A 25,810-nucleotide genomic window follows, 5' to 3' on the forward strand; every position below is an offset into this window, starting at 1 on the left:
TGAACATTTTTCTTCATAACAACAGTTTTTTTTCCACCAGACCATCGTTAAAAGAAAAAGAGCAGACGTAAAATATGTTTCAAACACGTGTATCGCTAAAACGTTGTAAAGTATCCACTTCAAAACAATTATTTCAATCAAAGTTGTAAAAAATCCTTTAAGTGACATGTGAAGCCAATTAACCGCATCATTTCATGAAACAATACAATCAACACCTTTATAATCCTTTGTTGCCAATAGGTATAAAATGCAATCAGCTGATAAATGATTTTCTATCAAAATCGTAACGACTTCAAGGTGAATTCCCAGTATTGTCTGATCAGGTAACTGGGGAAGAAGTCTGAGTAACCCGAAAAAAGTAAACAATGGACGATGTCGAACCATTATATTTCTTTCGCCAAATTCTTTCGCCAATAATTAATTTTATTCGCCACAATTTTTATTTTTTCGCAAAATGTGAAAATGGCAACTGCCAGCAGAAACCCTGATGATAGTTATCTATTCTGTGACAGACTGTAAGTGTATATGTAATCATACTTTCATTCCAGTGTGTAGAACTTTCAGTATATGACATTCTATTTATTATATCTATGTAATCACATGTATCAATGTGTACTTTATGTATAGTATATAAATACCTGTGAACCACACATGATAGCACCAAACATATGTAGGAGACGTATTCTTAAATCAAATGATAAATGGCCCCTATCAAAACAATCTGAAAATACAAAGCTATAAATTTGATAAAAGTCATTCTAAAATTAGGATTTAAACTGAAGTTACTGTTCTAAGGAATCCTTTATTGTACTGAGAATTTGTTAAGTTTTAGTGGGCTTCCAATATTGTGGAATTCCTAGGTAAGGGGTAACAATAAATTTTTGAAGTCATTCAAGTCAAGACTTGGAGATCAATTACATTCGTTACCTTGTATTGAAAACCTGGCATGTCAAAAGTTTTTAATTGGTTTCATATTTCAATTGATCTATTTCACTCTTATTGATTCATAAAGAAATAATTTAAAATAAAGACATGCTAAAAAATATTGATGCAAAAATGGTAATACTTGGCAGTTAATATAACTATCAGAAATATGCAGAACAAAACAGGTCCTGCATGATGCCTGCTTGGTGGTCAACATTTTCTGTTTTTTCTCTCTAAAGAACTTCAATCAATTAATCTTTTTTCAAGGCACTTTCCAACTTAAGCAAAATCATTGTCAGACAATTGTAAAAGTAATTTCTGCTGTGCATAACTTCAAAATAAACATATTTGGTAAAATGTATAAATTGTCCATGCCTTACCAAAAAAGAAAGGAACAACTTCCACATGGAGATTAGCTGGCTTATACTTCATTCTATTCTTGTCCATACTCCATCTAACAAGGAATCACAGTATATATGTATATAGTATGTATTACAGTGAAAAGATAACCTGATATCAAAGTGATAGAAATCACTGGTGTAAAGATTTGGAAGACTTGTGTGCATAATATCAAACCATATATATTGAAGTGTTGAACAAACAAAACATAATATAACAATACTACATATTGCTACAGTATTGCCATTCTTCAGAAAGATAAGGTCAGTAAATTCACATAACAATTTCTTTTAAATAGTGACTTGATTTTTTGTATCATGGGAAATCAGGATTGTTCTCCCCATGGCCTTATAGCAACATGGTATTACAGTCTTAAGTTTGAACTCTTCAACTTTTTAAACAGAAGAAATTTCCAAATAAAGATTCTTCCTAAAAGGTTGGATTAATGTATAAATATGTTTTTCATTATAATTTGAACTCTTGTTTTTTTTTTACAGCTACCTTTGTTTTTAATCTTAGACAAATATTTGACTATCAGATATTGGTGCCAGCTTCAATTGAGAGATTCTGGAAAATAAACCAGTGTCCTAGGTTGCCCAAAAATAAGACGGGTGAAGATCCCCTCTGCTCTTATAGTCCTGCCATATGCATTTATGTGTTTTTGAGGAAAATTAATACTTTTCAATGCAAAAATCAATTGATTTAACTACAGGTACTTGTAAAGCTTTTTACGACCAAAATTAAATTGATTTAACTACAGGTACTTGTAAAGTTTTTTACGACCAAAATTCAATTGATTTAACAACAGGTACTTGTAAAGCTTTTTACAACCAAAATTCAATTGATTTAACAACAGGTACTTGTAAAGCTTTTTACGACCAAAATTCAATTGATTTAACTGCATGTACTTGTAAAGCTTTTTAGATCAAAATTGTAATAAATCCAGTAAAAATATATATCTAATTATTATCTATTTCAAATTTTTATCTTTAGGCGTAAATTCAGTAAATAAATATACGTCATCAGGGACCGCCCATTTGGGGGAGAGCTTTCTGTACAAAACTGAAGTCATGTGCTCTTCTGATTGGTAGATAATGTTTGTAATAAATATTTTTTGATAGATGGATTAAAACTAGAGTTAAAAAAAATTAAAAAATGAATGCTGAATATACAAAATTTTTTTACTACAGGGTTGAAAAGTAATGGGGGTCAGTAAAGGAATTAAGTGCGAATCTACAGTGTTTGTAAACAAGGTCATGTGAATGCCCAAAAATGCCGCATGACCCTATGTTTTTATTGTTGCAAAAGATAGGGCTACATTTGTACTTTCATGAATGATATATGAAAGCTTCCAATTTCTAAAGGTAAATCAGGTATAAATTTAATTCAAAACATAGATTAGCATTAAAGTCAATGGGAGATTTTTTACTGAATTTACCCCTTTACACATGATCAATCTGTCCCGTCTAAGAGAAGAAATGGCATAACATGCTGTTCAATTTCAAACTGTGTACCTCTTTCCTTTAAATCCTTGCTAGAATAATGCAAAACAATACACAAATTAAATCAAATTAATTTCTACAACATTGCATTTTTTCTAATTTTGAAAAAGAATCCCATATTTATGTTTTTTTCATTATGGACCTATAGACGAAAAAAATACGAAGTTGACGCATTCAGTGATATTGTTGTCTTTTTTCAAAACTACCTCTACCGTTTTTTATTGGGAAAAATGCATATTTTTTATTGAAATTGGGAAATTTGTATATTTTATTCTAAACGCATCTACGTTTTTTTGCTGACCTTTGCAGTCTTTTTTGCACTGTTTTTTCATGTATATTTTGGTTGTCAGACATTTTCAACCTGAAAGGTACTTTTCGAAGAGGGGAAAGAAACAGAAGCAATGATGGTACTTAATGCATTGAAAACCACATGTGTTACAAACACCATGATGATTCTGATCAGAAAACCGGATCTCAAAAGTGCTTTCTAATATCAAAATAATAGCATGAATACGATATTTACAAACATTCCTACCAATGCTATCACTGATTGGGGAAAATGTAAAACTTTTTGGGAGGAATTTTAAGCCATTTTTTTTAGTAATTGGGAATTTTCTCTAGGGGAAAAAGCAGAATTTCGGCTGTAATTCGAGGCAAACAATATCACTGGCATTGTGCTCAACTTCAGCGAAATTTTTTAAATATTTGTATATATAATGAATAGTGTATTCAGTATATATACATATATTAACAAAATCTCGTCTTATACCTGTGCTTCTTTGGACCAAGTCAGAATCGTTTCAGGTTGGACAGACTCGACTGTATCTGTTGGTTATAATTGACAAACAATTTTAGAGTAAAATGAGTTCAATTTACTGCTTAAACCAATCCAGCTTTTGTTGTAAAACATGCTCTTACGAATGTTGTACAGAATTGTGCTCAGGACGCAACATAAACGGCTGTTAACGCTTTTTAGTTAATGACGGCAAGGGGACAGATTATAAATGAATCGGCCCCAGCACCATGTCTACGTTTATTCTTTTTTATTATTTTTCTGGCTGGTCCCATAACAATTTATACAAGAAAAGGAAAAAAAATCATGTCATATTTATATCTGCAATTTATTTGACCAGTAGATTAATAAGACAAAGATTTCATATTCTCACTCTTCTCAAAACCTGGAATTTTAATATTGTCAGAACCACCCACTCTTCAATCAAGATCACATTCTGTCAAACATCAAAACACCTGTATATTAAGAGGGTGCAAGGGCAGAGTATTAACCCTAAAAAAATCATAACTAACTGCTGCTTAGCATCGGTTCACAGTGTTTTCAAGGGGTACTAATCTGCTCCCACATGTATACCCTGTGTGTTATTTACATTGTTAGGTTCAACGAGGACAAACATAATAACATACCATGCCAGATTTTTCACTGCCATTTTTGGTTTAAGATAATTAATTGGCAAGATCATACACTTTTCTATTACGACCAATGAAATGCATAAAATTTTCATTAATAAGTTTATTTTCATATTTCTGATGCAGAAATAAAACAGAAAATTAAAAAAGCTGTAGATTTAATTACTATTCTAAATATCAAAGAAGGCCGCACATCAAACGATTTGATTTGGAACTTTTTTCTGCTGTCATCAATAGAAAAAAAAGTAAAATGTTTTCATAAAATAAAATGTTTTACCTACCTAACTTTTTTGGAGGTGAAATAGGAAACACACTATTAATTTATTTTGGCCTAATTTGTTAATCTTATTTTGTGATATGTTTATAGATCTTGTATTGATTATCATTTTTACTGTTAACAGTTTATACCTATCTATCAAAGTTTACAGTATAATTGGAAAAATTATAAATATTAGTAATAAACTGCTTCGCTGAGCGCAGCTGGATACGCCCGCAGAGGTCCAACCCTGAACAGTTGGGGCAAAAATGGACACAATATTCAAGCATGATACAGGTCTGAATTTGGATTGTATTAAATATTTGACATATTATAGGTTTCTGAATATATGTAGTCAAAGAACTTGAAATTGGTTATATGAAATGAATTAATATTCAATTAAAGATTTCTTGCTGTTGTGCAATACACTGTGCTGTTGTGCAATACTTAGTAAATCTGTTGTCAGACTATAAACAAATAAAGTTCAATTAATTCTCAATGTCATATTAGAAATTTATGAAAATGTAAAGGGAGCTTACATCAATAGATATAAACAATTCACCAAAGTTTCATGAGAATTGCTGACAGCATTTTTGAGTTATTGTCCGAAAACTGGAAAATCCCCCCTTTTTTAATGAATAAAACCCCATAAGAAAACTGGAAAATCCCCCCTTTTTTAATGAATAAAACCCCATAACTCAGAAATGTAAAATGTAAAATTTATAAAATTCTAAACATAGCTTACATCAATAGATATAAACAATTCACCAAAGTTTCATGAGAACTGCTGAAAGCATTTTTGATTTTTTGTCCGTAAACTGGAAAATCCCCCTTTTTTTATGAATAAAACCCTGTAACTCGGAAACGTAAAATCTAAAATATATAATATTCGAAAGCGAGCTCATGTCAATAGATATAAACAATTCACCACAATTTCTTGCAAGTTGGTGAAAGCATTCTTGAATTATTGTCCGAAAACTGGAAAATCCCCCTTTTTTAATGAATAAAACCCCATAACTCGGAAACGTAGAATCTAAAATTTATAAAAAAGGAAAGGGAGCTCACGTCAATAGATATAAACAATTCACCAAAGTTTTATGCAAATTGGTTAAAGCGTTTTTGAGTTAATGTCCGACATGTTGACGACAGACGGACGGACTGTCGGACAGACGGACAACTGTATACCATAATACGTCCCGTAAACGGGTGTATAAAAAGTCTTCATTTAAAGGCAAAATATTGTATATGGAATCTAAAAATTTGGCCAAATTAACTTATTTGTAGATCTTGTTTTGCTTTTTAAAGTTTCTCTCGAAAAAATTTACAACAGTTTTGGACAAAAAATTGGTTTAAATCATCATTCAGAGTGAAATAAACCCTATAAGGTGCTTGACAATTTCTGCAATGTATACTTATTTGTAGATATTGTTGTGCTGAAAATTTTTGCTTTTACTGTTTTTCTCTATTATATTTTCTGCCAAAAATGCAAAAACCATCATTTTTAAAGGACAATAACTCCTCTTAGGGTTGATTGACGATTTCAAACATGTTGACTTATTTGTAGATTTAATTTTGCTGAACATTTTTGCTAATATAGTTTCTACAAATAAATACATAAAATGGGTAAAAATGGTTATTTAGTGACACCTATAAGGAGTCTGTTGACAATTTGGGTCATGTTGATTTATTTGAACATCTTTGATTAAACAATTTTTCTCTATTATGGTTTCTGCAAAAAAAGCATAATATGGGTAAAAAACATATTTCAAGAGCAATAACTCCTATAAGGTATCAATTAATGATTTCAGCCATGTTGACTTGTTTGAAAATCCTATTTTTGCTCCATCTCCATGTATTATGGTTTCTGTAAAAATGGTCAAAAATCATCTTTCAATGGCAGTAACTCATAGTAGGAGGCAATTGACAACTTCTTCCATGTTGGTTTACTTGTAGATCATAATTTGCTGAACAATTTTGCTCTATACAGTTTTTCTCTTTCTATTATAGTATCCCCAAAACATGGGAAAAAAATTAAAAAATTGTCTTTCAACAGCAATAACTCTCGTCAAGGATGATTTCGTCCATGATTACTTATTGGAAGATCTTATTGTTTTAGTCATTTTCACTTTTTAAAATTTCTCTTTATCATAGTTTTCAAGAAATAACTAAAATCTTCTACATTAGCAAAGTATTGACATTTCAAGGGCAATATCTCCCAAATGGATAGTCCTATTTTTCTAAAAATTACACAAGAGACCAAGTAAAAAAAAATGTTGTTACATTTCAGGGGCAATAACTCGAAAATATGCTGATGAGCACTTACCCAATGTCAGTTTTGCTCTAACTGCTTTTGTTTTTAAGATATAAGCCAAAAAATTCTTTTTACTTTTAGCAACAGATCAAATCTTGACTGACGCCAAGTGAAGGACAAAGTTCACAAGGCCTTTGAGTCCAGGTAATGTAAAATATAATTCAATATATAATGGCAGACAGTTATACTACTTCCATAAGATCATTCAGTGTTTACACTTTTCATTAAGAGACAATTGTTCATAAACTTAATTATTTACCCTTTAATTCTTTTCCTCCAAATAAAGTAAGGATCATACAGACACTCAAAAAAGTGAATGACCAGCTTGACAAACATGCAGATGTCATCAATATCACAGGAATTGTCTTTAATCTAAAATGCAATAAACAATGTGAAATAAAATGCTTCGCTGGGGCGCAGCTTGATACGACCGCAGAGGTCGAACCCTGAACAGTTGGGGCAAGTATGGACACAACATTCAAGCTTGATACAGCTCTGAATTTGGATTGTTATTAAATATTTGACACAGCATAGGTTTCTGACACAGAAAGAATGTGGTCTAAGAACTTGAATTTTTTTAATTTACCTATTATGGTCCAATGTCCAAAATCAAAATACATGGTTAGATTCAGCATATCAAAGAACCCCATATATTCAATTTTTGTTAAAATCAAACAAAGTTTAATTTTGGACCCCAACTTGGACAAACTTGAAAACTGGGCCCATAATCAAAAATCTAAACATATGTTTAGATTCAGCATATCAAAGAACCCCAAGAAATCAATTTTTGCTAAAATCAAACTAAGTTTAATTTTGGACCCTTTAGACCTTAATGTAGACCAATTTAAAAAACAGGACTTAAAATTAAAAATCTAAATACATGGTTAGATTTGGAATATCAAAGAACCCCAATAATTCAATTTTTGATGAAATCAAACAAAGTTTAATTTTGGACCCTTTTGACCTCAATATGAACCAATTTGATAGCGGGGCCCACAAATAAAAAATCTAAATTCATGGTTAGATTCAGCATATCAAAGAACCCCATATATTCAATTTTTGTTGAAATCAAAAAAAGTTTAATTTTGGACCCCAACTTGGACCAACTTGAAAACTGGGCCTATAATCAAATATCTAAACACATGTTTAGATTCAGCATATCAAAGAACCCCAAGAATTCAATTTTTGTTAAAATCAAACTAAGTTTAATTTTGGACCCTTTGGACCTCAATGAAGACCAATTTAAAAAACGGGACCCAAATTAAACATCTAAAAACACGGTTAGATTTGGCATATCAAAGAACCCCAATAATTCAATTTTTGATGTAATCAAACAAAGTTTAATTTTGGACCCTTTTGACCTCAATATGAACAAATTTGATAGCAGGGCCTACAAATAAAAAATCTAAATGCATGGTTAGATTCAGCATATCAAAGAACCTCATATATTCAATTTTTGTTGAAATCAAACAAAGTTTAATTTTGGACCCCAATTTGGACCAACTTGAAAACTGGGCCCATAATCAAAAATCTAAATACATGTTTAGATTCAGCATATCAAAGAACCCCATATATTCAATTTTTGTTGAAATCAAACAAAGTTTAAATACTGGACCCTATCTTGGACCAACTTGAAAACTGGGCCCATAATCAAAAATCTAAATACATGTTTAGATTCAGCATATCAAAGAACCCCAAGAATTCAATTTTTGTTAAAATCAAACTAAGTTTAATTTTGGACCCTTTGGACCTTAATGTAGACCAATTTAAAAAACAGGACCCAAAATTAAAAATCTAAATACAAGGTTAGATTTGGAATATCAAAGAGCCCCAATAATTCAATTTTAGATGAAATCAAACAAAGTTTAATTTTGGACCCTTTTGACCTCAATATGAACCAATTTGATAACGGGGTCCACAAATAAAAAATCTAAATACATGGTTAGATTCAGCATATCAAAGAACCCCATATATTCAATTTTTGTTGAAATCAAACAAAGTTTAATTTTGGACCCCAATTTGGACCAACTTGAAAACTGGGCCAAAAATCAAAAATCTAAATACATGTTTAGATTCAGCATATCAAAGAACCTCATATATTCAATTTTTGTTGAAATCAAACAAAGTTTAATTTTGGACCCTTTGGACCTTAATGTAGACTATTTTGAAAACTGGACCCAAAATAAAAATCTAAATACACTGTTACATTCGGCATAACAAATAATAAATGTGATCAAAGATTTTACAAATCTAATGCGCCATACTGTGCAATTAAAGATTACTTCTTGAAATTTTTCAATATTTGAAATTTGAAAAAAAAATAATATTTGAAGAATAATTCTTTTTAATTTCTGAAATCTGAAATGAGAAAAAATTGACCCCCCACAATTTCTTTTTATCACCCCCCCCCCCCCCCCTTTTTTCCCCCAAAAAATTCTTTCCCTCAAGATATGGTCATAATCTCAATTCAAATTTCCAATGGAGTTGGCAACCATAATTACCCATTTAATTTTACCATAGTGCTTACTTAATCTATTTTATAATAGAATTAAAAATATAGTGTCAAATCTTTCATATAGATTTTTTTGTAAAATAAAATGATGCAACATTTGCAGATATTTTTACTGGTCTTCCTTTATAAATATGCATTTCTTTAAACATAATTTAAAAGCAGTGTAAGGGAAGTAACCAAAACGTTGTATTTGGATTACCTCCCTTACACTGTTTTAAATTATCTTTATTGTTCATTAACCATTACTTTATACATAATTTAAAAGCAGTGTAAGGGAGATAATTTCAATGATGTATTTGATTTATCTCCCTTACACTGCTTTAAATTATGTTTCGTACTAAAGTATTTGTCCATTAACCAGGACAACCTTGTTTTTCCCCCTTTTTTGCCCCTAATTCCTAAACGGTTTGAGCCATAACCCCCCAAAGCAAATCCTAACCATCCCTTTGTGGTATGGAAACTTGTAGTATAATTTCAGAGAGATCCATACACTGTTCCACAGTTATTGTCTGGAAACTAGAAAATGCTTATTTTTGGCCCCTTTTTGGCCCCTAATTCCTTAATTGTTGGTACCATAACCCCCAAAACCAATCCCAACCTTTCTTTTGTGGTATTTAACCTTATGGTAAAATTTCAAAAAGATCCATTCACTTAAACTAAAGTTAGAGTGCGAAAACCAATGTGTATTCGGACGACGACGCCGGACGACGACGACGACGACGACGACGCTGACGTCATACCAATATACGACCACAAAAATTTTTTTGCGGTCGTATAAAAACGGGACTTAAAATTAAAAATCTAAATACACGGTTAGATTTGGAATATCAAAGAAAAATCTAAATACATGTTTAGATTCAGCATATCAAAGAACCCCATATATTCAATTTTTGATGTAATCAAACAAAGTTTAATTTTGGACCCTTTTGACCTCAATATGAACCAATTTGATAGCGGGGCCCACAAATAAAAATTCTAAATTCATGGTTAGATTCAGCATATCAAAGAACCCCATATATTCAATTTTTGTTGAAATCAAAAAAAGTTTAATTTTGGACCCCAATTTGGACCAACTTGAAAACTGGGCCCATAATCAAAAATCTAAACACATGTTTAGATTCAGCATATCAAAGAACCCCAAGAATTCAATTTTTGTTAAAATCAAACTAAGTTTAATTTTGGACCCTTTGGACCTCAATGAAGACCAATTTAAAAAACGGGACCCAAATTAAAAATCTAAAAACACGGTTAGATTTGGCATATCAAAGAACCCCAATAATTCAATTTTCGATGAAATCAAACAAAGTTTAATTTTGGACCCTTTTGACCTCAATATGAACCAATTTGATAGCGGGGCCTGCAAATAAAAAATCTAAATACATGGTTAGATTCAGCATATCAAAGAACCTCATATATTCAATTTTTGTTGAAATCAAACAAAGTTTAATTTTGGACCCCAATTTGGACCAACTTGAAAACTGGGCCCATAATCAAAAATCTAAATACATGTTTAGATTCAGCATATCAAAGAACCCCATATATTCAATTTTTGTTGAAATCAAACAAAGTTTAAATACTGGACCCTATCTTGGACCAACTTGAAAACTGGGCCCATAATCAAAAATCTAAACACATGTTTAGATTCAGCAAATCAAAGAACCCCAAGAATTCAATTTTTGTTAAAATCAAACTAAGTTTAATTTTGGACCCTTTGGACCCTTTGGACCTCAATGTAGACCAATTTAAAAAACAGGACCCAAAATTAAAAACCTAAATACACGGTTAGATTTGGAATATCAAAGAACCCCAATAATTCAATTTTAGATGAAATCAAACAAAGTTTAATTTTGGACCCTTTTGACCTCAATATGAACCAATTAGATAACGGGGTCCACAAATAAAAAATCTAAAGACATGGTTAGATTCAGCATATCAAAGAACCCCATATATTCAATTTTTGTTGAAATCAAACAAAGTTTAATTTTGGACCCCAATTTGGACCAACTTGAAAACTGGGCCAAAAATCAAAAATCTAAATACATGTTTAGATTCAGCATATCAAAGAACCTCATATATTCAATTTTTGCTAAAATCAAACAAAGTTTAATTTTGGACCCTTTGGACATTAATGTAGACCAATTTGAAAACTGGACCCAAAATTAAAAATCTAAATACACTGTTAGATTCGGCATAACAAATAAATAAATGTGATCAAAGATTTTACAAATCTAATGCGCCATACTGTGCAATTAAAGATTACTTCTTGAAATTTTTCAATATTTGAAATTTGAAAAAAAAATAATATTTGAAGAATAATTCTTTTTAATTTCTGAAATCTGAAATGAGAAAAAATTGGCCCCCCACAATTTCTTTTTATCCCCCCCCCCTTTTTCCCCCAAAAAAATTCTTTCCCTCAAGATATGGTCATAATCTCAATTCAAATTTCCAATGGAGTTGGCAACCATAATTACCCATTTAAATTTACCATAGTGCTAACTTAATCTATTTTATAATAGAATTAATAAAAAATATAGTGTCAAATCTTTCATATGGATTTTTTTGTAAAAAAAAAAGATGAAAACATTTGCAGATATTTTTACTGGTCTTCCTTTATAAATATGCATTTCTTTAAACATAATTTAAAAGCAGTGTAAGGGAAGTAACCAAAACGTTGTATTTGGATTACCTCCCTTACACTGTTTTAGATTATCTTTATTGTTCATTAACCATTACTTTATACATAATTTAAAAGCAGTGTAAGGGAGATAATTTCAATGATGTATTTGATTTATCTCCCTTACACTGCTTTAAATTATGTTTTGTACTAAAGTATTTGTCCATTAACCAGGACAACCTTGTTTTTCCCCCTTTTTTGCCCCTAATTCCTAAACAGTTTGAGCCATAACCCCCCAAAGCAAATCCTAACCATCCCTTTGTGGTATGGAAACTTGTAGTATAATTTCAGAGAGATCCATACACCGTTCCACAGTTATTGTCTGGAAACTAGAAAATGCTCATTTTTGGCCCCTTTTTGGCCCCTAATTCCTTAACTGTTGGTACCATAACCCCCAAAATCAATCCCAACCTTCCTTTTGTGGTATTTAACCTTATGATCAAATTTCAAAAAGATCCATTCACTTAAACTAAAGTTAGAGTGCGAAAACCAATATGTATTCGGACGACGACGCCGGACGACGACGACGCCGGACGACGACGACGACGACGACGACGCCGGACGACGACGACGACGACGACGACGACGACGACGACGACGTCATACCAATATACGACCACAAAATTTTTTTGCTGTCGTATAAAAAACGAGTATAATCTATACACATACATTTTTAGATGGTGACGTTCCCTTGTCACCATCTTACGGTGTTTATATATCTCAACTTGTACGATTCGCTCGTGTATGTAACAATGTTTTAGATTTTAACGAGAGAAATTTATGTATTACTGAAAAATTATTACACCAGGGTTTTCGATATCACAAACTAGTCAAAACATTTACTAAATTTTATCATCGGTATAAGGACATCATTCATAAATATAGCTCAACATGCAGACTTCTTATACGTTCAGGTATTTCACATCCAATTTTTTATGGAAATATTCTTTATAAAGCACAAAAATGTCAGTATTTACCTCTGAAGCTAACAAAACCTTTAAATAGACTTATTAAGAAGGGATATAGTTACGATACTGTTGTCAGGTCATTAAAGATTGCATATTTTGGCGTTAATATTGATTCACTTATAGGGTCTTTGCATCGGCACTAAACACATTTATTTAAAAACAAGTTGTTGGCATGACACGGGTTATGTTCTTCTCATATATGTTATGATGGTATGATACTAAACCCCTAACGGGAAGGATTGTGCCTGATATTCATATGATGAAGACATAATCTTTCAATCAGTTTAATTGAAGTCTGGAGCTGGCATGTCAGTTAACTGCTAGTAGTCTGTTGTTATTTATGTATTATTGTCATTTTGTTTATTTTCTTTGGTTACATCTTCTGACATCAGACTCGGACTTCTCTTGAACTGAATTTTAATGTGCGTATTGTTATGCGTTTACTTTTCTACATTGGCTAGAGGTATAGGGGGAGGGTTGAGATCTCATAAACATGTTTAACCCCATGGCATTTTTGCGCCTGTCCCAAGTCAGGAGCCTCTAGCCTTTGTTAGTCTTGTATTATTTTTAATTTTAGTTTCTTGTGTACAATTTGGAGTTTAGTATGGCGTTCATTATCACTGAACTAGTATATATATTTGTTTAGGGGCCAGCTGAAGGACGCCTCCTGGTGCGGGAATTTCTCGCTGCATTGAAGACCTGTTGGTGACCTTCTGCTGTTGTCTGTTCTATGGTCGGGTTGTTGTCTCTTTGACGCATTCCCCATTTCCATTCTCAATTTTATGATCATCATAATGATATATATCATGGCACGTCTTAAACAATGTTTATGTTTTATAAATAAATTCAATCATAAACGTTTTTTCAATGTCTTCTTATCATTATTAAATCTCAACTTATATAAATGAACAATACTGATTTCTGTGCATATGACATACGTTTCTGGAATTGCCTAATGTAATTGGTCAGGTTATATATATTGTCATTGCAATAACAAATAAAAGGAGAATGTGTCCATGGGACACAGATGATGTCCCGCTTGCATATAACGTTATAAAGGGGCATAACTCGAGAACGGTAAAAGTGACACCACCCAAATTCAAACTGAATCTGAGTTTTGTGGTAATAAGCATTGTGTATAAGTTTCCTAACAATCGGTTGAGGCAAACTTAAGCAATTTTTCCATATGTAAAGGGGCATAGCTCTAGACCGATAAAAGTGACACCACCCAATTGTCAATTTTAAACTTAACTTTGGTATATTTGATAATTTTGTTTCCCCTTTTCACTCTTTAGGTAAAAGACATCATATATTAGCTGAGGGTGTAGGAGCCCTTTTTTCATTTACTTATTCATTATTTGTTAGGGGGCAATCACTTCACTTGGGGGGTTGCAATTAACAAGATAATTTTACTGAGGGGGGACACACCATCAAAGTTTTTATGTCAGACACATACATCTCTAACCATATTAGGGTAAATGTAATAAATAACTGTTATTTTGTTAAATCTTTGCCCAAGATGAAGCTGTACTTCAGGAAAGGAATCATAGGCAGTTAATCCATTCACTCCTTCATTCGGAATTATTATGGTTCATTTCCCATTTAACATACAAATTTACAACCAATTATCTTCAGATTATCTGTCTGTATGACCTCTGTTTGAAATATTTATCACATTGGAAATTTGACCACTGAAACATTTGAAAAAGTGTCTGTTTCAATTTACTGAAGTGTTCAAATGGTATGCATATATTTTTTTGAAATCATTTGCAAATGAAAGAACCTTAGTGAGCACGCTCACATACCCCACGTCCCCACATTGTCATTGGAGAAATAAAATAAGTGTAAGAAAAAGAAATTGTATCAGAAAAAAAAATTGAATCATAATTTCCTGTCAATATGCACATCTATATAGTATGTCCTTATTATCTACACAGTTTCATGAAATTCTGTTGTGTGGTTTGAGAGGAGTTGCGATGACAAAAGGTTGCAGTAGTATATTGGGCAAATAAGTTCAAAGGGGCGTAACTCCTGGAAAAACAAGAGTGCACACGCTGAAATGTCTCGCCTTCTTTACTAATCATTGATATTATGTTGATAGTCCTAAATATAAAGCTTTATTACAACTGTCACATAAACTTAACATTAACCAAGTAAACTAAACATTGACCAATGAACCATGAAAATGAGGTCAAGGTCAGATGAACCATGCTGGGCAGGCATGTACAGCTAACAATTCTTCCATACAACAAATATGGTTGACCTATTGCTTATAGTTTAAGAAAAACAGTCCAAAACACAAAAACTTAACACTGAGCAATGAACCTTGAAAATGAGGTCAAGGTCAAATAAAACCTGTGTGACTGACATATAGATCATAAAATATTTCCATACACCAAATGTAGTTGAACTATTGCATATAGTATTAGAAAAAAAGATCAAATCTCAAAAGCTTAACTTTGACCACTGAACCATGAAAATGAGGTCAAGGTCAAATGACACCTGCCAGCTAGACATGTACACCTTACAATCATTCCATACACCAAATATAGTAGACCTATTGCATGCAGTATTAGAAAAAAAGACCAAAACTCAAAAACTTAACTTTGACCACTGAACCATGAAAATGAGGTCAAGGTCAGATGACACCTGCCAGCTAGACATGTACACCTTACAATCATTCCATACACCAAATATTGTTGACCTATTGCATACAGTATGAGAAAAACAGACCAAAACACAAAAACTCAACTATAACCACTGAACCATGAAAATGAGGTCAAGGTCAGATGACACCTGCCAGCTAGACATGTACACCTTACAATCCTTCCATACACCAAATATTGTAGACCTATTGCATACAGTATAAGAAAAACAGACCAAAACACAAAAACTCAACTATAACCACTGAACCATGAAAATGAGGTCAAGGTCAGATGACACTTGACAGCTAGACATGTACACCTTACAATCCTTCCATACACCAAATATAGTAGACCTATTGCATACAGTATAAGAAAAACAGACCAAAACACAAAAACTCAACTATAACCACTGAACCATGAAAATGAGGTCAAGGTCAGATGACACCTGCCAGCTAGACATGTACACCTTACAATCCTTCCATACACCAAATATAGTAGACCTATTGCATACAGTATAAGAAAAACAGACCAAAACACAAAAACTCAACTATAACCACTGAACCATGAAAATGAGGTCAAGGTCAGATGACACCTGCCAGCTAGACATGTACACCTTACAATCCTTCCATACAACAAATATAGTAGACCTATTGCATACAGTATAAGAAAAACAGACCAAAACACAAAAACTCAACTATAACCACTGAACCATGAAAATGAGGTCAAGGTCAGATGACACCTGCCAGCTAGACATGTACACCTTACAATCCTTCCATACACCAAATATAGTAGACCTATTGCATACAGTATAAGAAAAACAGACCAAAACACAAAAACTCAACTATAACCACTGAACCATGAAAATGAGGTCAAGATCAGATGACACCTGCCAGTTGGACATGTACACCTTACAGTCCTTCCATACACCGAATATACTAGACCTATTGCTTATAGTATCTGAGATATGGACTTGACCACCAAAACTTAACCTTGTTCACTGATCCATGAAATGAGGTCGAGGTCAAGTGAAAACTGTCTGACGGGCATGAGGACCTTGCAAGGTACGCACATACCAAATATAGTTATCCTATTACTTATAATAAGAGAGAATTTAACATTACAAAAAAACTGAACTTTTTTTTCAAGTAGTCACTGAACCATGAAAATGAGGTCAAGGACATCCATATAACATGAGGCATCCATATACAAAGTATGAAGCATCCAGGTCTTCCACCCTCTAAAATATAAAGCTTTTAAGAAGTTAGCTAACGCCGCCGCCGCCGCCGCCGGATCACTATCCCTATGTCGAGCTTTCTGCGACAAAAGTCGCAGGCTCGACAAAAATTGAATCGTAATTTCCTGTCGATATATGCACATCTACGTAGTATGTCCTTATTTTCTGAAAAGGTTTCATGAAATTCTGTTGTGTGGTTTGAGAGGAGTTGCGATGACAAAAGGTTGCAGTAGTATATTGGGCAAATAAGTTCAAAGGGGCGTAACTCCTATAAAAAAAATTGAATCGTAATTTCCTGTCGATATGCACATCTACGTAGTATGTCCTTATTATCTGACAAGGTTTCATGAAATTCTGTTGTGTGGTTTGAGAGGAGTTGCGATGACAAACTGTTGCAGTAGTACATTAAAGTAAATAGGTTCAAAGGGGCGTAACTCCTAGAAAAAAAATTGAATCGCAATTTCCTGTCGATATGCACAACTACATAGTATGTCCTTATTATCTAAAAAGGTTTCATGAAATTCTGTTGGGTGGTTTGAGAGGAGTTGCGATGACAAGAAACAGGACTGACGGACGGACGGACAGACGGACGGACTGACGGACGGACTGACGGACGGACGGGTCAAAAACATTATACCCTCCGCAACCCGTTGCGTGGGGTATAATTAATATGAAGACATTTAGAATAACAACTAACTATGAATGTAAAATCAATTGAAGTAAATTTCAAAAGATATTGTTTCAAAATAAACAATCATTGTTTAGAAATAACTTATAATCAGTGTGGTTACCGGCAGAAACAATCCATTGATTTTGCCACCTTTTATACATGTATAAGAAGAGTCATTTTTCTATTGTTCTTGTGTCATCGGTTTTCCCACTGTAAAATGCCTTATTTGGCGTACATTACAACAGAAATTTGAAATTTTAATTTTAGATTTACATCCTGTGTATTTTAACGTTGACTACCAACTTAGTAATTTATGATAGGTGTTTTGTCTATATGAACATACGTATTTGGTATATATTCATCCAACTGATAAATTTTACTCACAAACGTATGTGTCAAAATACATGTGACTACCAACTAAATAATTTATGATAGGTGTTTTGTCTATATGAACATCATATTTCATGTAAATACATATTTGGTATATACTCATGCAATATTGATAAATCTAACTCACAAACGTATGTGTTAAAATTATGTATTTTTGTTATTTTCTGCATATATATACCTGTACTTTACAACATACCTTGGAGATTACTGTACTGGCTATAGATACAATATACTTTACAACATACCTTGGAGATTACTGTAGTGGCTATAGATACAATATACTTTACAAATTCACATGAAGCTACCAGCGGGACGTTGTCATAGTTCCTGAAAACATACAGTATAGACATTTATGAAAATAACCAGAAACACAAGTAGCATGTATCACTTTGCTTCATACCTGCTATAATAAACATCAAAAATAACCTTTTTAAGCGTAGTAAAACAGGAATGCATTTGGTTGAATTGTCCACTTTAAAGTTAAACATTTATAACTTTCATAAATGCATAAGAACCCTCCAAACTGATGCACATTTCTTAAATATTTCTGAGTCATGTAAATTATAAATTGAGAGCTTCCCTCCCAGAACTTTCCACCCCTTTCTAAAAAGAGGGCATCTATTAAGAGTCTTTTTGATTCTTGAAAGTTAATACAATCATAGACAAAGGCAATCACAAACATAAGTGAATGCTTCCCACCTTTAAAAATTATGGGAAGAGTCAACTTTGCACTAGTAATGTTGAAACAATATGAATGGTCAAAGATACAAATATACATTTCAACAAGTTACTGGTACACAATAGACAACTATCAACTAATTATATCTGACACTGTATCAGTGGTCAATGGTATAATTTGGTCATCAATTCAATTAAGTTCAATTGACCCAAACAGGATCAAAAGGTAACAATTTAGAAAATAATGTATTTTGGACACCAAATGAAATGCCACTCAAAATTAATTTTCTCTCAATATTTTCTCTGAAATATCAACTAATATAATTTTCTTAATATTCCCTCATGGTGTTGGGTGTCATAATTAGGAAATCATATCTGTATCATTGTAATAAATCTTTTTGTTCTTTACCTTATTTCTCAGATTTCTCTATAAAATTTCTGTAAATTCTTTACTTTCTGAAAGTGGCAACTAATTTTAATACTGATTAGGGTCTTTCAAAATTTCTTCATTTTCCAAAAATTTTGGAGAAAATAACCATTTACTATTTTCTTTTTTAATCTTTTCTGTTTTTAATTCCTCATATGGATAAAAATATGCATTACTTTCCTTTAGTTTTGTATCGATTTGCTCTCATATCAAAAGGATTTAATTTATTTTTCCAAATAAATGGGGAATGTGTCCATGGGACACAGATGATGCCCCTGCTTGCATATCATATAAAGTTATAAAGGAGCATAACTGAAGAACGGTAAAAGTGACATAACCCAAATTTGTACTTGATCTGAGTTTTGTGGTAATAAGTATTGTGTATAAGTTTCATAACATTTGGTTGAGGCAAACTTAAGTTGTTGGTTGGCTGGCAGAATCATTTGACACATTTTTAAAACTTGATACCCAAAGGATGATTATGGTCAAGTTTGGTTCAATTTAGCCCAGTAGTTTCAGAGGAGAAGATTTTTGTAAAAGTTTAATAATGGACAACTGACTATGACAAGGAATGGATGACAGTTATTGAACGACAAGTGATAGCAGAAGCTTGCATTAGCACTTTGGGCCTTGTGAGCTAAAACATATTTTCGTTTTAATACCCTTTTTCCAAAGCACTTAAAAGTTTTGCCCACAACATTTTTCTCAATGGATATCATAAAACTTAACTTTACATAAAACAAAACTTTAACCTTATCAGTGAATTGCAAAATCTGGGTGAAAACCCTAATTTGCCACATATTTTGAAAAATTCACATCACAACAAACAGGTATGCCCCATATCCCATTTGCATGTATTAGTTCTGAATATGCATTAAATTTGCTGCTGAACATAAAACAGCCATCCATAATCATCATCATCCATTTTTACCTTGTAATAATAATGAGACATTCTATTATAGAACTGGCAAAATGAAGAGTATCCAGATCACATGACTGAGCAATTAATTCACTACACAGAGACAACTGGGTACTGAACACCTGTAACACACCATCTGGTAACACTGTAAAATGTGGTCCTTCCTCTGAATACCTATAAAACAAGTAAACAAAAGTAAAATACATGTATAGTTATTTTTCTGAGTTTCAAAAGACAGGCAGTACCTACACAATAAATAGGCCTGATTTCCTGTAGTCAGTATCATCCACAATGTGTCTAGACTTGTGGTGATTAAGAGCTTGACCTTTAGTATGAACACAATGTTTTAGTGAATGTAGACTTGTGGTGATTTAGAGCTTGACGTGTGATATGAACACAATGTTTTAGTGAATGTAGACTTGTGGTGATTTAGAGCTTGACATTTAGTATGAATACAATGTTTTAGTGTATGTAGACTTGTGGTGATTTAGAGCTTGACATGTGGTATGAACACAATGTTTTGGTGAATGTAGACTTGTGGTGATTTAGAGCTTGACATGTGGTATGAACACAATGTTTAAGTGAATGTAGACTTGTGGTGATTTAGAGCTTGACATGTAGTATAATCATAATGTTTTAGTGAATGTAGACTTGTGGTGATTTAGAGCTTGACATGTGATATGAACACAATGTTTTAGTGAATGTAGACTTGTGGTGATTTAGAGCTTGACATGTGGTATGAACACAATGTTTTAGTGAATGTAGACTTGTGGTGATTTAGAGCTTGACATGTGGTATGAACACAATGTTTAAGTGAATGAAGACTTGTGGGGATTTAGAGCTTGATGTGTGGTATAAACACAATGTTTTAGTGAATGTAGACTTGTGGTGATTTAGAGCTTGACGTGTGGTATATACACAATGTTTTAGTGGATGTAGACTTGTGGGCATTTAGAGCTTGACATGTAGTATGATCACAATGTTTTAGTGTATGTAGACTTGTGGTGATTTAGAGCTTGACATGTGATATGAATACAATGTTTTAGTGAATGTAGACTTGTGGTGATTTAGAGCCTGACATTTAGTATGAACACAATGTTTTAGTGTATGTAGATTGTGGTGATTTAGAGCTTGACATGTGGTATGAACACAATGTTTTAGTGAATGTAGAATTGTGGTGATTTAGAGCATGACATGTAGTATGATCCAGCTGGTATGATCACAATGTTTTAGTGAATGTAGACTTGTGGTGATTTAGAGCTTGACATGTGATATGAACACAATGTTTTAGTGAATGTAGACTTGTGGTGATTTAGAGCCTGACATGTGATATGAACACAATGTTTTAGTGAATGTAGACTTGTGGTGATTTAGAGCTTGACATGTGATATGAACACAATGTTTTAGTTAATGTAGACTTGTGGTGCTTTAGAGCTTGACATATGGTATGAACACAATGTTTTAGTGAATGTAGACTTGTGGTGATTTAGAGCTTGACATGTGATATGAACACAATGTTTTAGTGAATGTAGACTTGTGGTGATTAAGAGCTTGACATGTGGTATGAACACAATGTTTTAGTGTATGTAGACTTGTAGGGATTTAGAGCTTGACATGTTGTATGAACACAATGTTTTAGTGAATGTAGACTTGTAGGGATTTAGAGCTTGACATGTGATATGAACACAATGTTTTAGTGAATGTAGACTTGTGGCGATTTAGAGCTTGACATGTAGTATGATCACAATGTTTTAGTGAATGTAGACTTGTGTTGATTTAGAGCTTGACATGTGATATGAACACAATGTTTTAGTGAATGTAAACTTGTTGTGATTTAGAGCTTGATATGTGGTATGAACACAATGTTTTGGTGAATGTAGACTTGTGGTGATTTGGAGCTTGACATGTGGTATGAACACAATGTTTTAGTGAATGTAGACTTGTGGTGATTTAGAGCTTGACCTGTGGTATGAACACAATGTTTTAGTGAATGTAGACTTGAGGTGATTAAGAGCTTGACATGTGGTATGAACACAATGTTTTAGTGAATGTAGACTTGTGGGGATTTAGAGCTTGATGTGTGGTATAAACACAATGTTTTAGTGGATGTAGACTTGTGGTGATTTAGAGCTTGACATGTAGTATGATCACAATGTTTTAGTGTATGTAGACTTGTGGTGATTTAGAGCTTGTCATGTGATATGAATACAATGTTTTAGTGAATGTAGCCTTGTGGTGATTTAGAGCTTGACATTTTGTATGAACACAATGTTTTAATGTATGTAGACTTGTGGTGATTTAGAGCCTGACATGTGGTATGAACACAATGTTTTAGTGAATGTAGACTTGTGGTGATTTAGAGCTTGACATGTGGTATGAACACAATGTTTAAGTGAATGTAGAATTGTGGTGATTTAGAGCTTGACATGTAGTATGATCCAGCTGTTATGATCACAATGTTTTAGTGAATGTAGACTTGTGGTGATTTAGAGCTTGACATGTGATATGAACACAATGTTTTAGTGAATGTAGACTTGTGGTGATTTAGAGCTTGACATGTGGTATGAACACAATGTTTTAGTGAATGTAGACTTGTGGTGATTTAGAGCTTGACATGTGGTATGAACACAATGTTTTAGTGAATGTAGACTTGTGGTGATTTAGGGCTTGACATGTGATATGAACACAATTTTTAGTGAATGTAGACTTGTGGTGATTAAGAGCTTGACATGTGGTATGATCACAATGTTTTAGTGAATGTAGACGTGGACATTTAAAGCTTGACATGTAATATAAACACAATGCATTAGTGTATGTAGACTTGTGGTGATTTAGAGCTTGACCTGTGGTATGAACACAATGTTTTAGTGAATGTAGACTTGAGGTGATTAAGAGCTTGACATGTGGTATGAACACAATGTTTTAGTGAATGTAGACTTGTGGGGATTTAGAGCTTGATGTGTGGTATAAACACAATGTTTTAGTGAATGTAGACTTGTGGTGATTTAGAGCTTGACCTGTGGTATGAACACAATGTTTTAGTGAATGTAGACATGAGGTGATTAAGAGCTTGACATGTGGTATGAACACAATGTTTTAGTGAATGTAGACTTGTGGGGATTTAGAGCTTGATGTGTGGTATAAACACAATGTTTAAGTGGATGTAGACTTGTGGTGATTTAGAGCTTGACATGTAGTATGATCACAATGTTTAAGTGTATGTAGACTTGTGGTGATTTAGAGCTTGACATGTGATATGAATACAATGTTTTAGTGAATGTAGCCTTGTGGTGATTTAGAGCTTGACATTTAGTATGAACACAATGTTTTAGTGTATGTAGACTTGTGGTGATTTAGAGCCTGACATGTGGTATGAACACAATGTTTTAGTGAATGTAGACTTGTGGTGATTTAGAGCTTGACATGTGGTATGAACACAATGTTTAAGTGAATGTAGAATTGTGGTGATTTAGAGCTTGACATGTAGTATGATCCAGCTGTTATGATCACAATGTTTTAGTGAATGTAGACTTGTGGTGATTTAGAGCTTGACATGTGATATGAACACAATGTTTTAGTGAATGTAGACTTGTGGTGATTTAGAGCTTGACATGTGATATGAACACAATGTTTTAGTGAATGTAGACTTGTGGTGATTAAGAGCTTGACATGTGGTATGAACACAATGTTTTAGTGAATGCAGACTTGTGGTGATTTAGAGCTTGACATGTGGTATGAACACAATGTTTTAGTGTATGTAGACTTGTGGTGATTTAGAGCTTGACACGTGGTATGAACACAATGTTTGAGTGTATGTAGACTTGAGGTGATTAAGAGCTTTACATGTGGTATGAACACAATGTTTTAGTGTATGTAAAACAATTAGAAAATAATAGTTCCAATCTTAAAATAAATGGAGAATGTGTCTTTAGGCCACAGATGCCCCCACTTGTAAATATGCATGAATCAACGTCTACATACAGATGCATGATTCACGTAGTAAAGACTGTTTTGTGATTATAAGCATAATTTTCATAACATTTGGTTGAGGCAAACTAAAGTTAGAGTACGGAAACAACAGATTTAGCAGTAAAAGTGATGTCACCAAATTTCGAACTTGATCTGTGTTTTGTGGTAATAAGCATTGTATATAAGTTTTATAACATTTGGTTTAGACAAACTAAAGTTAGAGAACGGAAACCAATTTTCGGGACGTATGGGACGGACGGACAAGGGTAACACTTAATGCCCTTCCTCCGCTAAGGTGGGGGCATAAAAACACTTTATATTATTCTATGTAGTAGATTCTAAAATGCTGATGCATACAAAGCTGAAAGAAAGTAGGTTTAATTGACCTGAAAATATAGGTAACTTAAATGAAGATTTAATCAATCTGAAATACATGTATCTATAATTTATAGTTTTATTTATTTATGAATGTATAATTGCTGAAGCTTTTTGTCGAGTGAGTGCAGGGAACAAGTTAAAAAAGGATTCATATTGTGTCAAGCAGCTGATATTTCACAACATAAATACATTGTATGTTGAAAATTGGATAATCAATTTATTAGATTGTATTTTTGTATTTTCGTATTTTGCATGATAGAAACAAGCATTTATCTTTGTTTCACCAGCAAACTGAAGATGACTGGATAATTTCGGGTAAAACTTTTCAACGTCAGTTCATTCATTATGACGTTGGTGATATGTCCGGGTCAAAGTTATTTAGACCAGGTTAACTTATTTGACGTCACAAAGCTTGATGTGCAATTTTATGAAGAGCTGAGCAAGGTGATACAGACAGTAGGAACACCAATAAGGATGGGAATGACAACAATGTAGTTTGTTCAAAATGACAAATATGCTTCCAAGATGCATACAGAAGCATTGCAAGAGTCCCAGAGTTAAATACATAAAATAGACCATTCCACAGGTAATTGCCTTTCTCTGGAGATTAAGGCATGTCCTCCCCATGGTTGAATATTACAGTTATACAATATAATAATTGACTTCTATCACTTCTTACCCATCATTCAGATGTGTTAATTCTAAATCAACTAAATGTTTGTAGGTTTCCTGGAAACAATTAACAAAATCAGCTAGCTTTTCTTGATCATTCTGAAAAAAAAAGAATTAAAGTCTGAAACAATGTGTTTTTACAATTCATCATTTAAAATTTCAATAGTTTTTACTTTAACAGATATTGTCAATCAATTTTGGCTTCTTAAATGGTTAAAACAAAGGTATATGTGGTCCATAGATAATCTAGTGACACAGGCATTCAAAAATCAACTGTCAATATATCAATTATAAGATTGCATGTTTTTAATTTCACAGTTAAACTAACAGAATAGAGAATGGAAACGGTGAGTGTGTCAAAGAGGCAACAACCTGATGAAATAGCAGAAAACAGTCCCAAGGCCACCAATGGGTCTTCAACGCAACGAGAAAATTCCACACCCAGAGGCTGCTTCAGCTGGCCCCTAAACAATAATGTATACTAGTTCAGTGAAATGGATGCCACACTAAACTCTGAAACATACAAGTGAACCAAAACTAAAAAAAAACACACAAGACTCTAACAAAGGCTAGAGGTTCCTGACTTGGGACAGGCGCAAAAATGTGGTGGGGCAAAATATAATTTGAAATCTGGGGGAAGATTACAAGGTTGGCAAAGTATTACCCAGGCCCGTGTTTTCCCGGGCTGGGCAATACTCCCAGAAACGGGTAATACTGGGATATACTGGGTAATATGATTTTTCAAGCTTATTTTTACACAAAATAGTAAAGACTTGTTGTAGTTTAATAGTATTATAGCTAAATATATACATTTTATACAGATAACCATACAGAAAGTCATTCCTGAAGATTGAAAATTC

General features: G+C 32.9%; 1 protein-coding gene and 1 long non-coding RNA gene across 2 annotated transcripts in view; both read right to left on the reverse strand.

Annotated features, from left to right (window-relative positions):
• Positions 1 to 25,810, reverse strand: part of LOC127718864 (neurobeachin-like protein 1) — a 406,320-nt gene that overhangs the window by 368,360 nt on the left and 12,150 nt on the right. The window contains exons 2-7 of the mRNA XM_052224913.1: positions 24,958 to 25,049; positions 19,944 to 20,105; positions 18,153 to 18,234; positions 7,074 to 7,186; positions 1,305 to 1,378; positions 639 to 721 (exon numbers count right to left, since the gene is read on the reverse strand). Coding sequence (XP_052080873.1) covers positions 639 to 721; positions 1,305 to 1,378; positions 7,074 to 7,186; positions 18,153 to 18,234; positions 19,944 to 20,105; positions 24,958 to 25,049 — 606 coding nt within the window. The remainder of the gene's footprint in view (positions 1 to 638; positions 722 to 1,304; positions 1,379 to 7,073; positions 7,187 to 18,152; positions 18,235 to 19,943; positions 20,106 to 24,957; positions 25,050 to 25,810) is intronic.
• Positions 9,246 to 12,642, reverse strand: LOC127718944 (uncharacterized). Its single transcript, XR_007990043.1, has 2 exons — positions 11,097 to 12,642; positions 9,246 to 10,127 (listed from the first exon to the last, which is right to left on the reverse strand). It is a non-coding gene; the product is annotated as an uncharacterized LOC127718944 (long non-coding RNA).

Source organism: Mytilus californianus, unplaced genomic scaffold (genome assembly GCF_021869535.1).
Source record: "Mytilus californianus isolate M0D057914Y unplaced genomic scaffold, xbMytCali1.0.p SCAF_10, whole genome shotgun sequence".
Classification (NCBI taxonomy): Eukaryota; Metazoa; Mollusca; class Bivalvia; order Mytilida; family Mytilidae; genus Mytilus; species Mytilus californianus.